At 54.3% G+C, this 14,462-nt stretch overlaps 5 protein-coding genes across 5 annotated transcripts; 2 read left to right on the top strand and 3 right to left on the bottom strand.

Moving 5' to 3' along the window:
• Positions 1-2,640: 2,640 nt before the first annotated feature.
• On the bottom strand, positions 2,641-6,070 carry QC761_213780 (uncharacterized protein). Its single transcript, XM_062877107.1, has 6 exons — positions 5,295-6,070; positions 5,122-5,239; positions 4,611-5,061; positions 4,514-4,551; positions 3,880-4,441; positions 2,641-3,827 (listed from the first exon to the last, which is right to left on the bottom strand). Exons 1-6 carry the CDS (start codon positions 5,661-5,663, stop codon positions 3,554-3,556), a joined length of 1,812 nt encoding a protein of 603 aa, XP_062735796.1. The 5' UTR covers positions 5,664-6,070; the 3' UTR covers positions 2,641-3,553.
• QC761_213790 (uncharacterized protein) lies at positions 5,873-9,040 on the top strand. The gene is made up of 5 exons (XM_062877108.1): positions 5,873-6,358; positions 6,425-6,549; positions 6,640-7,605; positions 8,104-8,515; positions 8,575-9,040. Exons 1-3 carry the CDS (start codon positions 6,325-6,327, stop codon positions 6,742-6,744), a joined length of 264 nt encoding a protein of 87 aa, XP_062735795.1. The 5' UTR covers positions 5,873-6,324; the 3' UTR covers positions 6,745-7,605; positions 8,104-8,515; positions 8,575-9,040.
• Positions 7,050-9,059, bottom strand: QC761_213795 (uncharacterized protein; the record flags this gene model as incomplete). Its single annotated transcript, XM_062877109.1, has 5 exons — positions 7,050-8,043; positions 8,118-8,169; positions 8,257-8,446; positions 8,500-8,793; positions 8,872-9,059. 5 exons carry the CDS (start codon positions 9,057-9,059, stop codon positions 7,394-7,396), a joined length of 1,374 nt encoding a protein of 457 aa, XP_062735794.1. The 3' UTR covers positions 7,050-7,393.
• A 775-nt stretch (positions 9,060-9,834) lies between these two features.
• Positions 9,835-14,059, bottom strand: CEL6B (1,4-beta-D-glucan cellobiohydrolase cel6b). The gene is made up of 2 exons (XM_062877110.1): positions 10,247-14,059; positions 9,835-10,187 (listed from the first exon to the last, which is right to left on the bottom strand). Exons 1-2 carry the CDS (start codon positions 11,188-11,190, stop codon positions 9,959-9,961), a joined length of 1,173 nt encoding a protein of 390 aa, XP_062735792.1. The 5' UTR covers positions 11,191-14,059; the 3' UTR covers positions 9,835-9,958.
• Positions 12,264-13,997, top strand: RIB1 (GTP cyclohydrolase II; the record flags this gene model as incomplete). The annotated part of the gene is made up of 2 exons (XM_062877111.1): positions 12,264-13,888; positions 13,950-13,997. The coding sequence occupies exons 1-2, from the start codon at positions 12,701-12,703 to the stop codon at positions 13,995-13,997; spliced, it is 1,236 nt and encodes a 411-aa protein (XP_062735793.1). The 5' UTR covers positions 12,264-12,700.
• Positions 14,060-14,462: the final 403 nt, after the last annotated feature.

Below are 14,462 nucleotides of genomic sequence, written 5' to 3'. Positions count from 1 at the left end.
ATCCGCGAAGTTCAAGAATGAGATGGTCAGGGTAAGGTACCTCGGTGTCCTATATGACTGCCCATGTAATCTGAAGTGGAGATTCAGAGAAAGGCAGAAGCAAGGAGGCAACTACTCTGTCTTATTATACCTGGGGATATTGTACTTTCAAAGATGCATAGCGCCCAGAATGGCATCTTCAGACTTCCTCTTCCCCGAGATCCAATAGCAGGCTACTTGCCGGATCATGCCATGATCCTGGCGTTTCCCCATTCCCCCCTTGGGGGCAGAGAATCTGGGCATTATTGAGGGAGCCTAGGTTGTAGTGTTGTCGGCTGTGGGATGCATAGGGGGACGGGAGGTCGGAATTTTGCCCAAAGTAGTCAGGTCGTCCAGTGATAACTATCTCCTAGGTTGGCTTGGCTGCGGTATTCTGGACGTATGTAGACTACTTCTCTGGTGTCTGCAAAACAAACATAGGTACAACTGGACTGGGTCCGGGCACTATCTGTGTGCGATCGCCTCAAACAGAGCCCGCGTGTAACCCGTTGTACCAACCTTCAGGACTCCCGAGATCCATAACGGGAAAGGTGGGATGTGTCTTCGCCTATCGTGGTCGGCTCTATGCATGGACGAGGGAAGGGAATGCAGGGGTATTGCGAGAGCACATCCTGTTGGAAAGGTTCATGTGTGAGGTAAGGTACCTGGTGAGATATTCCGGGAACGAGGCTGACGCATTGTTCGCTCTTTGCATGTGGCGTTCTAGAAGAACGTGTCGAAGTATCCAGCACCCCGGCAAAACGGGAGTTATTTGTAAAAAGTTAAAAGAAGGGGAAAAGTTCGAAGTGTGGGTGACAGCCGGCCAAGAGGGTACAGGGTCTCATGGACTAACAAGACTACCTAGGTACCTCGGCAGGCAGATAGTTTGGGGGTTGAGCATGTATCAGCTTTGCTCCTTTGACATTGAAAGCTGCTTTCCGCTGCTGCACACACAACTGCTTCTCTGATCTTCCCCAAACACGACGCAGGATTTGAACAGTGACCTGCAATCCTTGTATCGCAACCTGCTTCGCAACGTGCCTCGCAACCTTCCTCGCAACCTGCCCTTTTTGCTGAACGTGGGGGGCTCATGTTCGGACGGATGGAGACGGCCGTGACTAAGTTTCGAGGATGATAGCAATCGTTGTTCATGACGTGCTTCTTTGCGTGCTCATCTCGTAGCATGTCACCATGCAGAGAAAACTTACAGGCCGTGGGAATATTGGTGCCCTACCGGTAGTAGAGGACGCCGACGCGCTGTAGATCGTTCCGTTCGGATGAATTCCCTTGTCTGGTCATTTGTTGTAGTCTTCTCGATGGCACCTGCTTGTTATCCTGAGTTTTGGGCGTCATGATGAAAATGTTGGTGTGTTTGTTTTGTGTAGTACCAGTCGGCAACGGGAGAAAATCCGTCTAGTGGTGAGCCAACTCAGCCTCAGATGACAGGGGTTACGCGCAGAGTGCATTCATGTGTAATTCGGGACGTTATGCAAGTGTTCCATGGATCGCAGGCGGTCAGAGATGTGGTAGTCAGTAATGTAAGCAGTTTAACGCAACGTATGTGATCAGCGCAAGGGGCCGGGGTCCCATGAGAGGTAGAAGCGTCGACGTGGGTTTAATGGCGTCTGCGAGCTGACATTTTTTACTACGGCGATGTGCCAATGACTGGCAACGGTACTTGGAGTCGGAGAGGTTGATGTTGACGGGACGGGTTGCAACTGCTACAGACACCATCGAAGTCTGTGTGGAGTCCGTGGTAACCTGCCGATTCGGGGAGCCATAGATTTCGATGTTGCCATCAAAGAGGAGACAGTCTGACAGGTCTGAGGTCGCCAAACCATGGCGATATGACGGCATCGGTGGCATGTGATAAAACCGTTCGCTTTGCAAAACATTGGTTGAAGGAGCACAGGAGGTTCTCGGATCTCGAGATAAGGTAGGGAGAGCTGTGGTGAGGATAGGGGACTCCACTAGGTGCCAAGAGGCCAGGGTTTATTTTTCCGCAAAGATCGTGCGCTAAATGTGTTTAGCTCCGATGCTTGCCGTGATCATCCTTCAAGCGGCAACGACAACAACGGCAACCCAGGCACAAGCCGTGAAAGCTTCAACACTCGGCTTGCAACATGGTGGCTTGCGGGAGCACCTGTGGTATGCGCGGGGGCTGCCCGGCAGAAGGGGGGGGGGGTGGGTACTTACCTCGTCACTGTCGCAGATGTAGCGGTGATGGGCCTCGGACGGGCATCCGGCCACTGGAAGGCTTGGAAGCTGCACAGAAGCCCGGTTGGCCAGCAAGGTGCATCTTGCTCAATTAGGAAAGTGTCTGTAACCCCTTCCAGTATCATGAACCAAAAAATGAAGCGATTGTAATCCACGACCCGCATTATCGCGACTCTCACAACTCTCGCCGCTTCCTTCCTGCGAGAACCAGCTCCCGTCCTGTCGGCCAAACTGTTCCGTCTGACACCGCGGGCGATAAGGCTCAACAACGCACCAAGCGAATGGTTGCAGTGTCACGTCACCAAAAAAAACCACCGCCGTGGGGGGGGCCTCGGAGCAATTGGAAGCCTTGCATCTCTGGGACTGATCTGTTTTCCCTCCGACCGACTGATACCAGAAAACAACCACGAACACACACACAGATACAACGATTTCTCACCGAGCGCTCATTTGGGCTGCAACCCGGCGAGCTTGAGCATCTTGGCTGCAGCATCGGCCGCGGCTCCCCACAATCGCTATCTTGCCCTGCATCATATCTACAATAACCCTGAAGCGACCATAATTATTTGGAATTTTTCCTCTACTCCATACGTCAGTGGTTATCATCGATTCGCTTGCCGGACCACCAAAAATGGCTCCCAACGCGGCGATCACAGGCTTTGGGCAAGGCAAGCTCGAAATTGGTTGTCTCTTTCTCAACAAGATTCCAGCAGCTCAAAAAGACCGTCCTTAGTACGGCAGCCCAAAACTCGCAGCACCGGAATTGGCCCCTTAAATCCCGTCCGTTCGGGGCCCGTGGAGTACCTACGGGGAGGTAACCAACATCTTCTACAGCTCGGACTCGTGGCACCGCGGCTCAGGCTGAACCACAACTGTGCATCATCCTCGACGAATGTTTCGTTCGCAATCCTACCGTCAATGAATTGTGATGGAGTTTTGGATGGGGTCAGACGTTAGCTGTTGGCGCCAGGTCTCTGTGCTGCCTTCATCCGTCTCTGGCCCAGAATAATACTGATCACAATCCTTTCCAAAGTCGAGCATTATTGGGACATGATGTCTATTTAATATCTCTTCATCGGTTCCGTTTGGGTTCCTTGGAGAGCAGGGACATGGCGCCCTTTATTTTTGGGCTGTCACCCCTCTTCATCAATATAGATGAGGCACTCTCACGATGCACAAGGACGGAGTGTGACCGGATGGATGGCTATTTTCTAGACATCGCTGGTTCGGCTGTCTGGAAGGGCAACTCAAAGTCACTTGCTAACAGTTCGCAAACATCATGGTTGATCGAGCCGGGAATCACGGAGCTCTCGGTCTTTCACACAGGACGTCCGAGGATGTGTGTGGCTCCGTTGCCCCTGGTTCTTCCCTCCTTCCCGTCATAGAACTCGTTCACCCAGTCAACCATCCTGGCGATTGACTCTAGCTGCACCCGCTGCACCCCTTGATTAAGCTCTCCACTTCTGGTGTCTAGATCGTTGCAGTGCCTGCCTCCGGGGATGAGATGCACTGGCGCGTCAGGCGTACTTTCCAGAGGTCGTCCAGGTCGGGATATGCTCGAGACAGATCCAGAGCGCCAGGGGTCGAATTCTCTGTCGCTGCGTTAGCAAAACAAGAAAGAAGTTGACTCTGTGGAAGACGTACCCGTTCGTCCATATTAACCGAGTTGTTTTCACGAACCAGCCGCTGGTCAGTTGGTTGACGTCGGCCTCTGTCTTGCCCAGTGAGAGACCCGACCTGGCGTCCCCCTGGTCTGGAAACATCAGGCGGCACTGACGCTCAAAGTACTCGGGACTAACGTGGCGAGACATGATGGATGGTTGCCCTGCTGGTGCGCCTGTCTGCCAGTAAAAGAAGGGCTCATTGCAAAGCATCCAGAACCACTGCCTGTTGAAGGTGTTGCTGACCGAGTAGTCGGTGTAGAACGGACTGGTCACGTTGTAGGTGTCGTAGCAGCCAGTCGAGTTGACCTGGGCCCAATCTTCATAGCCATAGTTGCTGCAGGCATCGGGTAGGAATTCGTGCTTGAACCAGGCAGAGTAGTTGATCAGAGCTTTTTGCAGCCCAACACCGTTGCTTGCCGGCGAGGAGGTAGGAGCTCCGCTTGGGAACCACAGCTCAGTGCCCCATCTGTCAAGATCTACGGGACGAACCCCCTGAATGGTGTCGCACATTTGGTAGAAGCGGTGGTAGCTAGAGGTGATGGCTTTGTTAGGGTTCCATTGTCAGTGAGGCCAGGTGAGGTAGGCACAAGCAAGCGCAATGGCGAAATACCTACAAATGTACTGCCACTCTGCCAACGCAAACCCAACCGCTCTGGTTGTCTTTGTTAGGCGCCACAAGGTCTCCTGATTTCTCCATGAGCTGAGACGTACGACGCAAAATCTCCTTTCTCCTTGATGTCCCCCAGTCCAAAGCCTTCTTTCAGACTTTTCACCTCTTCCTCACTGCCATGTTCCAGAACTTGGTCGATATGAGCCGTGATTTTCTCAAAATCTTTGCTACAGTTCCGCGGCATGCCCTCCCAGATAGGTGTGAAGTATTCCCAGAAGTGTCGGATGGCTTGAACGGGTGCCGAGCTCGCATGGTAGGCCCAAAAGGTCCCGGGAGACAGGTGGTCGAGCCAGGCGGCGAGATTGCCAGAGTAGGAGCCTCCTACAAAAATCCATGGAGCCTTGGGGGCGTTGGACCGACCGGATTCATCAAACGGAAGCTGAACTTGGCGGGCGAAATGAGCAAAATCAGCGACAGAATTGTTGAGGGTCAGGTACGTCAGGTTGACCGTGGAGAGGTGGGAGAAGGGAGAGGAATCGCCCCAGTAGCGGTCTTTTGTGTCATTTTAGCCGGTGACCCATCTCGTGCCTGAGGGGAGGGTTGAAAATTTACGTTCAATCAGGAGGATTGCAGCTCCAATGGCCTGGGCATAGAGACCAACTATGGTCTGGTTTGTCAAGAAACCGCTGTAATATTCGGCGCTGGCCTCTCCTGGAGAAAATACCACCACCTGTACGTGACTTTAGTGATTGACCTCAGGCGACAAGAAAAGGGGAAGGAAATACAGGAGAGCCCGGGCCATCCCAGTAGGCGGTATCCCACCAGTATCTCTGACTGAACGTCCCCAAAGATGGGTTAGAGTGGTCAATCAATTGGCTGAACCTGCTTTCACTGCCCATCAAGGTGTCTAGGCTGAGTGTTGCGATGTTGGGCTGGGGGGCTGGAGGCAAGGGCAGCAACGCACCGACACGCCCTAGGAAGGTCAAAGCAAGGACAGACGGCTTCATTTTGAAGCCCAAGAGCAAAAGGTGAAAAGACTGGACATGAAGAGAGAGAGAGAGAGTCACAAGATTCGGGGCATTGCTGATGTGTATATTTGAGCCACTTGACAGAACAGCATGTAGGTAGGTAGCATTGCAACGAAACACACCCATACCTCCATGCTGCAGTCTATCTTTCTGGAGTTACACCACCGGCTTCAAGCAACCCGTCAATACAGGCAGACTCACAGGGTCGGTTCAGGAACTGAGAGGTAACCCAGAGGTGCCTCAGCATGCGAGATAAAGTGAGGCTGATCAGCAGATCATTTGTAGTGAGGGCCGAGAGCATCTTGGTTTTCTGGAAAATGCAAAAATAACCGAAAGAGCATAGCAATGGGCGTTCTGTGCAGAGTTGAAATCATGGTAGCGACTCAAACCAAACAGTATGGTTGGAAATAAGGGATGGTGACCGTGAGTGAATTCCGGCTAAGTGAGCTCGGCGAGTTGTGTTGCACCCGCCCATGTCCGAGCTGGATAGCCTCGTCTTGTAGATGACGAGCCGGAGACAAGACTTGGTCGGCTAGTGTTGGTGGTTGGAACGACAGCTGGGAAATGGCCCGTGCACAAAAAACGACCCATAGGCTTCACGTGATTCCACACGTGCCTTGATCCTTGCTCAGACTTACAGTGGCAGTCAGCACTGACCACCTCAAGGTGGGAGCTCCACTGGCTTCTCAGCGACAGTAGCCAGAGCTCCGAGAACAGAAGCGCAAGCATCACCACCTCGAACCCCCCTCGCAATTGTCGACGCTAGCCCGCCTCAATTGCAGCAAAAATGGCGACAGGCACGGCTTCCGAGATCCCGCGGCGTATGTTTCTTCCCCCATTCGCAACCTATTATCTCCGTCATATTGGCTAACGTAACGAGCACACAGAGGCGACCCGCGAGGAGATGCGTGATGCCAAACTCCCCATGGCGTACCGCGACAGCTGCGGCCACCTCTTGATCCCCCTCAACCGCTGTCGCCAGGACACATACTACCTTCCCTGGAAGTGCAACGTACGGATTCCACCCCAGCGTCCCTGTCAACCGACTGGCCCCCGAACCGCTCTCATCGCGGGGTAGTTGACAATGCTGACCACACCACAGGACGAGAGACACAGCTACGAAAAGTGCCAGTACGTCGAGTTCAAGAAGCGGGTGGCCAAGATGGACGAGCTCAGAGAGGCCAAGGGAGGTGCGCGGAGTAACTAGAGCGGTGGAAGACGGCGGGGAAACCAACGGGCGAGCACATGAATCACAAGACGGGCTTGCAGTGTACATACAGAATAAGAAGGTGAAGCATGGTGGTCTAGGCTGGGAAATCATAGACGGCATTGCATCACACACGAGCAAATACCTGCCTGGGAATCTCGAGGACCAGGAAGCTGACAATCCGGGCATAGCTGAGGCGCAGGGACAGGACAGTGTCTCTTCAGGACAACAACATTGCTCGAGCTTGTCCATCATCAGGCTACGAGCTAGGCAATCTAGTTCGCTTATATTCAGTCTATAAAGCTCTAGGGTCGTGCAGACCCGCCTATCTATCTAGGAACCCCTCTCTGCGAATTTCTCGAGATTTTCAGGTTCTTTGTGAAATGGATTCTTCCATCAACTTTTGGTGAGACAATGGGGACCCCCTTTTCATCGTCTTTGCCAAGCACCATCTTATACCTGACGGCCCAAAGACCGGAGTTCCGACTGCTCAGATACGGATTGTTCAGGTACTTTTTCACAGCCACCGGGGCCTGATTCTTCTTTCTGTTCCCGGTGACCATGAAATAAACGCGTTGCCGATGTCTGACCACTCCCCAAAAGTCTTGAAAAAGAGGTCGGTGTCGGTCATGCCTTGCGCTTCACCCTCTCACACCAATTGTCCCTTGCGGAGCATAGAGAAACCTCCCCAGCCGTTGGCCAACCACTCAGTCATGGCAACGGTGTAATATTTCTCATCACGAATATGCTCTTCAATCCGCGTGCCATTGACATGCTCTTGGAGAACCCATTTCGCAGAGACAATTCTGACCCCTTCGGGCCTCGCCAGTGAGGCATTCACCCTCAAGCCTCCTATCTGAAGAAGGCGGCCATCGGCGTGCCTCTCGAACACGGAGTTATCCAACGCAGCTCTCATCGGCTTCCCGGTGATCAGCTTCAATACAAGCTGGTTCTGGAACGGCAAGCAATCAATGATGTCAGCCCCGATCACTTCGAACTGTCGCTGCTCCTCGGATGCGGATCCAAGAATCCGATCACATCTTAGGGCACCAGACGGGAGCAGGGCTATGTCAGCGTCGTAGTACGCCATCATGGAATCGGCAATGAAATTGCCAAGCTTGGTCTCAGAATGCCGGACAGCTGCCTCCTTAGCGTTGATCCTGGAGCGAGAGACGAAAAGGGGCTTGGTGGTCAAGCTGGCGAGGTCAGGAGTGACAGTGTCAATTGTCTTGAGCATGCGGACCGAGGGAGAAAGAGATGCAAAAGGTGGGTAGCGTTCAAGGTGATGGAATTGCGTCACTGAAAGAAACACAGCCACCTGTCAGTCTTTGCAAGGAGACCCCAAGGCAACAAGGACAAGATACGACGCCTACCTTTGACACTGTCCAGCTCCGGCAAGTCCTCGCCCTCCTTTTTGACGCACATCTACAACACACTCAACCCTTCCCACGCCGCGCCGCTTTTGACGACCCTGATCTCTGGACTGGTGACCTCGTATCGACCACTACCCACCTTACCCTTGCTTTCCCCCTCGCTGTGCTGGGACTGCATCACAAGCTCAGGGTAAAAAGTCCCCACGGCCTCACGGTCATAACCTCCAAAGATAAAATCCACCCTCTCGAGCCCCTTTTCCTGCGTCGCACCACTAAGAAGGAGGTCCTCCGCCAGTCTCATATTCGTCACGGCAACCACAAGATCAACCCTGTACTCTGTCCTCAGCACCTTTGCGCTGGATTTGCTTCACTCACAAGAAACTCCTTGTGCTCCTTATGTAGATCATCCAAAACATTGGTGGAGTGGACATCCCAGTCCATGCCAACCATGCCAAAGAAGCCAATCTTGTACTTTCCCTGCTGCCGGATATCAAAAACGTCCTGGGCTGAAGGAGGTACCAGCGCCGCGGCGGGGGACACGACGAGATTGGTCTTGGGGGCGGAGACACCGGCGTCTTGAAAGCAAAGTTCGGAGGACTGTGCTTCTGAGGAGCGATGTTTGGGAGAGGCAGAAGCCAGCCCAAACGGGGGAAAGGTAGGCTCTCTGGCGGAGCTGCTGGGGGTATCTAATATCAGTCAGTACACGGCACACAGAAATGACAACGGGAGTTGGGGCATGCCAGAGATGCAGCACACTACATCAATGGGCAGCTGTGATAAAACAGTCGCGATCCCCTCCGCATTTGTAGTTGCTTGCTCGTTCGGGGTAGCTGGGGCAAAGACACCACTGCTGAGAACCACAATCGGGGTGGAGGAGTTTTTAGGATTGCCCCGGAGTTCAACCTTCAAGAGGTTCCCCCCGTTTTTGGCCGACTCGAGCATGGTGGCATAGCGAGCGAGATGCTCTCGGTTTAGCGAGTGGTACACATCTTTGAAATGGTAGATTGTCAACACTTCGCTGCAGCCAAGTTTGGGTTTGGGCTGGGCGACCCCGGGCTTGAGATGCTCCGGCAGGTCATCGACGTGGGTGGTTGTGTGTGGGCCCGGGTAGACAGACTTCCTCTCCAATGACCAGACCTGTTGCCAACAGACACTGGCAGGCAATACTTCGTTTCATCGCCTTATGTTCGTGTGGTCTGCAGGCAAAGAACGATGCAGAATGGTGGTGGCCGCTGTGTTTTGGATTTGACAAAAGACTGTCGGGTCACCCAGGACAAAGTGGTTTAAATGAGAGACATGGGTGCGACTGGATGGTTGGCGAGCGCAAAGGGGGAGAAAACAAGAAGCACAGCGCAAGGCTGGCGGGTTTGTGTATATAGGGGGGCTTGCCCACCGGTTTCGAAGCTGGAGAGGATGACGCCCTGACTGCAGCACCAGCGAGGAAATTCCACAAGGCGCTCAACCTTAAAACGCCATCAAATTTCCAAGTCCGTTTCGAAGTTTGAGGTCTGCGTAATTCCCCGGGAATTAGGACTGGAGTTGTTGACCGCAAGGACAGAAACTTGAACTGTCTCTGTTCTGGGTATGTCAACAGTGTCATGAAATCCACACTATAGCAATTGCGGGTAAAATATTGAGCAAGACGCTGAAAGCAAGCCATAACCACGCTTCGGATGTCCGGAGACTAGATCGCCATGAAACAGAGCAAAAGGGAGCTGAAGTAGTTGACAAAAGGTCTTGTGATTAACCTTGGTTTGTATAGACAAGGCAAATAATTAAGTATGTACAAGAATTCTAAAACACCCTACTCCATCCGCCTAGTTGATAAATACTTTTTGTATTTACCAGAACTTCCACCAGTTCTCATAAACGGAAGGATGGGCGTTCTGGACGAGCTGCTGGGCAAACTCGTCGTGCCAGTGGCCGGCGCGGGGAGCGTTGAAGTAGCCGCACTCGCCATCAGACTCACCGCCGGGCTTGATCCAGACAATGGCGTCAACGACGGTGTTGTTGGTGTTGGTGGAGGGAGCGGGTCCGAATCCGGAGGGGGCAACGTTGCACCACTCACCCCTATTACACGTAAACTGTTAGCTTGAGGTCCATCGAAAGAAATGCCAGGGGAAACATACCACTCCTTGCGGGCACCAGGGTTGGCGACACGGCCCTGGTCAACAATGAAGTGAGCAGGAAGGCCGCGCTCCTCGAGATGGGGGGCCAGGCTGGAGGCATAGTGGCTCTCATCCCAGCTGTTGCTCCACTCGGTGTAGTTCTCACGGACGACGGCGTGAAGGGGGTTGTAGTTGGAGACGTTGGTGGCGAAACCACGAATTTTGTTCTTCTTGCCGGAAGCCTCGTCGGCTCTCTTCAAGACCTCGGCGAACTCATCGGCAGCGAGGGGAAGGTTGTCGTTCCACCCGAGCCAGCCACCGTGGGCGGCGTCAATGTAGAGGTGGACGTGGTCCTGCTGGAGCTGGGTGATGGCATGGGCGATGCCATCACGGTAGGTGTCAACGGCACCGGCGCAGAGGGGGATATTGAGGTTGGTGACCAGGTTTCCGAGCGAATCGGGCTCGAGGACAATGGCGAACTCGAGGTCCTTGGCGGCGGCGACCTTTTGGGCGTAGGGCTTGACGAACTCCTCCTTGTAGCGCTCAAAGCCGTTCTCGCCGCTCAAGAGCTCACCGGCGGACTCGCCAGCGGAGCAATCTCTGTCGGGGAGGTTGTAAAGGACGAGACCGACGATCTGCTTCTTGCCGGTCGTCTTCTGGACACGGCGGGCGGTGGCGATGGCCTCATCGATTCTGGAGAGCTCAGAGAGACGGGAGACCCAGACGAAGGTGCTGACCTTTTGGGCCTGAAGGGTGCGGAAAGCGTTCTTGACATCGCCCTTCTTCAGGAAGCTCTTGTAGGTCTGAGTGAGCTTGTTGGACCACTCGGGGTTGACGAACTGGGTCTTGCCAACAAAGGGGTTGGAGACGTCGCCCTTGGGAGGGGTGGGCTTCTTGGGGGAGGTAGGGACGGCAGCCACGAGGGCGCCGGTGGCCAGAGCGGCAATCAAGACGTCGGCACGCATGGTGATGGTAGGTCCAAGAAGAAGCTGGATGGAGTGGGAGACAGAGCTGGAGAGGCTGGCTGAAGAAGCAAGAAAGACTCCCCCATCTCGAGGTCGTCGTCGGATGCCTCTTATACCAGTTCACCTGGCTCGCTCCCCCAGGTTTCCCTTCCGAATCGGTTCGCCATGACAGCCCACTGTCTCCGTTAGCCAAGTTGCAACGGCCAGGATGTCGACGGGTTTCCCGGCGTCGAAGGAGACGTCGTGCCGGCACCATGGACAGAGTGGGCGATGGCCCACTCGGAACGACACATCGCGCTGGTAGGCTAAGGTCTTGGCCTGGGGTGCGGCTCCCGGTTGCCCTCCCGAAGATCCGTTTCCTCCACGTCCCAAAGAGGAAACACAGAAACATTGCGTGATGGGAGACGGTGTTGCCCATGTGGGCTCACGGTAGCGACAAGACCTCAAGCTGCATTGACCAATTTCCCAGCGGTCAAGGGAACCTCTTTCCAAGGACACGCAGATATATTGGATCGGGAGCCCAGCCCGGACGAGATGCTTGAGGGTTGATGAGGACCTCGCTGGACCTTTCTCGAGCTCTCGACATGCCACGCGCTACCTCGCGGTGCCTGGCGCAATATAGTGCCTTGTCTGGGCACTGAAGAGCCGCACTTGAACCGAACTGACGACATCTCGGAAGAATACATGTCGGCCTCCGCTGCGTGTGAGTGCTGGCATCGAAATGGGCGTTCTGCATCAGCCTTTAGCATGCTAATTTTGGAGAACAGTTGGCCCCAGCCGGGCAAGCCAAGATGTGTTCCTGCATCGGCCTGAGTTGACTGGCGTGACTGGGTGGAAGATGATGAACAGGATTGTGATAAGACACAGCTTATCAATCAATCGCCCATCGGAGATGCTCGGTTGTAAGTTGATGATGAATATGCCATCTGTACAAATGCAATGTTTAATAATCGGTGATATTGTATTTTGAAAGGGGTCTTTCTGCAAGCTCAACATATCCAGGTTACCCAGGTACGAGATAGACAATGAATTGTCGCTGTCGCCAAAAATCCAATGGCAGTGTCAACTGTCAAGTTTGAAGAAAGATGGAGAGGAGTGGGGCCGAACCCCGCGAAGTATGGGGAAGTTGTCTCGCCGCCTGCCGAACTCCAAAGCACCGAGGCGATGCGGGCAGCACATGACTAATGCTTCCCCAAAGGCCGTGAATCGCTTTGGAATCGCCTGCCGGCCCGGTTGAAGCTGTCATCTTTTGAAACTAGCAAAAAGGGCTCGAGTCTTGTGTTGACTGATTGATTCTCACCATTCATTGTGTCATTGACCGCCATTGACCCCCTTGCAACCTTCTTTACCCTACCTACAGACCGACCCAGACGTGCCCTGGAACCGACGGCCCGAGCCTGTGATTGCGGATAGCCTTGCGTTGCCTTGCGTTGCCTTGCACCACCCGTCACCGGCCACCGACAGCCACACACGCGTGCCAGCCCCTCCATCCCATTCCAGTCCCGTCGCAATGCCCGGCCAGCAACCAGACGAATGGCAACACCACGCCGAGAGGACGACCAGCCAGTTGCCCTCCTTCTACTCTCCCCCAACAGACGCCCAGCACTCATCGCAAGGTGATGTCGATGTGTCGCACCCCGACTTCTCCTTTTCTTCCGACCCCGCAGTCGGCACTTCTGCCACATCACCGCCCACGCCCAAGGACGGAGACAGCAGTAGTAATGATAATGACAGCAACGGCGACCGCAATGATGGCGCAGGGACACCATCAAATGCGCCGCCGCCCAGTTCGCTGCTGTCGCCAGCCTTCACACCTCCCGCCACCCCAGGGACCGCTACTCCGTCCAGCCTATTGCTCTCAGAACCGCGCGGCGTCCCAGTCGACAGTTCGGTTCCCTCCGGCGGTTGTGGATCCAAACACCCACGACTCCTCGAGCAACTCCCTCAGGTAGAATGCATTGTCCGCGCGCGTATCCCGACCACCACAGGCGCCGAGATGTTTCTCCACCTCTACACCAACAATGTGGACAACAAGGAACATTTGGCCATCGTGTTTGGAAACACGATCCGCAGCAAGTCACTCGATGCCGTACGCGAGGGCGAGACCGAGATGGATCGCCTTGTGCGGGGCGCATACACGGGCAGACTGTACCCAGGGAGAACGACAAGCCTGGAAAAGGCTGATGGCTCGGCAACAGAGAGACAAGAACCAGAAGAGGCTGACAAGAGCCAACCACCTCTGGTCAGGATACACAGCGAGTGTTACACAGGCGAAACTGTTTGGTCTGCGCGCTGTGACTGTGGCGAGCAGCTCGACGAGGCTGCGCGGCTCATGTCTCTGCCTTCAAACAAAGCAGGAGGCATCATCATCTATCTGCGGCAGGAGGGTCGCGGCATCGGGCTGGGTGAGAAGCTCAAGGCTTACAATCTGCAGGATTTGGGGTCGGACACAGTCGAGGCAAACCTGCTCTTGAGACATCCCGCTGATGCGCGGAGCTACGGCCTTGCAACAGCCATGCTGCTTGACCTCGGTCAGAAAGAAGTGCGTCTCTTGACCAACAACCCAGACAAGATTCGCGCCGTGGAGGGGCCAAACAGGGAGGTGGTGGTGAAGGAGCGTGTGGCTATGGTGCCTCTGTCGTGGAAGGGCAAGGGCGGCTTCAGGGCGCCCGAGGTGGAAGGATATCTGAAGACAAAGGTGAGATATTCTGTGCTCCTACGCTGCCCCATGGCAAATGCTAACCGCGAGGCACCCGCAGATCGAAAAGATGGGGCATCTGTTAGACCCAGGCGCGTTGCCGAGGTAATCCTACTCGAGGAAATGGTTGACGATTGGGATTGTGGCAAGCTCGGAGAAGAAGCACGTGTATATCTGTATATTTGCAAAGTAGATACCTGGATTAGCGACCGCAGAAAATGGGTAGACTTTTGGATCACGCATTGGCATCGTGAATGTTGAAGCTCGACACCCTCAGGGGTACTCGGTCTGCCACCCTCAGGGTTACGATGCCCATGTCGTAGTTGATGGTTTTTGGCACCAGGGTTATCGCAGTCCGCGCAAAAACCCACCCCACTATCGATAAGATAAGATGCAAGCTGCAAGACGCGGCAACTTTCCACAGTTCACCCGCGACAGCCTGGCGACAGCTTTGGTCCCAAAGCTTCGCATGCGTCAATCCGGCAATCCCGTCAATCCGTCACTCATTTATACTTTCTGTTCTTCTCTGCGTGCTCCAGTCTATTTTTCTCGCGACGAAGTTCTTCCCGGAATT

This window comes from Podospora bellae-mahoneyi, chromosome 2 (assembly GCF_035222275.1).
Source record: "Podospora bellae-mahoneyi strain CBS 112042 chromosome 2, whole genome shotgun sequence".
Classification (NCBI taxonomy): domain Eukaryota; kingdom Fungi; phylum Ascomycota; class Sordariomycetes; order Sordariales; family Podosporaceae; genus Podospora; species Podospora bellae-mahoneyi.
This window is presented reverse-complemented; position numbering and strand designations above follow the sequence as displayed.

Bases quoted from the DNA above. Each gene is read 5' to 3' on its own strand.
- QC761_213780 (XM_062877107.1), bottom strand. From the start codon at position 5,663: ATGGGTGTGTTTCGTTGCAATGCTACCTACCTACATGCTGTTCTGTCA. The intron at 4,442-4,513 runs GTAGGTATTTCG...ACCCTAACAAAG, and splicing joins GGCAGAGTGGCAGTACATTT to CCATCACCTCTAGCTACCAC. The intron at 3,828-3,879 runs GTACGTCTTCCA...ACGCAGCGACAG, and splicing joins CGGTTAATATGGACGAACGG to AGAATTCGACCCCTGGCGCT.
- QC761_213790 (XM_062877108.1), top strand. From the start codon at position 6,325: ATGGCGACAGGCACGGCTTCCGAGATCCCGCGGC. The intron at 6,359-6,424 runs GTATGTTTCTTC...ACGAGCACACAG, and splicing joins GGCTTCCGAGATCCCGCGGC to AGGCGACCCGCGAGGAGATG. The intron at 6,550-6,639 runs GTACGGATTCCA...ACCACACCACAG, and splicing joins ACCTTCCCTGGAAGTGCAAC to GACGAGAGACACAGCTACGA.
- CEL6B (XM_062877110.1), bottom strand. From the start codon at position 11,190: ATGCGTGCCGACGTCTTGATTGCCGCTCTGGCCACCGGCGCCCTCGTG. The intron at 10,188-10,246 runs GTATGTTTCCCC...TACGTGTAATAG, and splicing joins CCTGGTGCCCGCAAGGAGTG to GGGTGAGTGGTGCAACGTTG.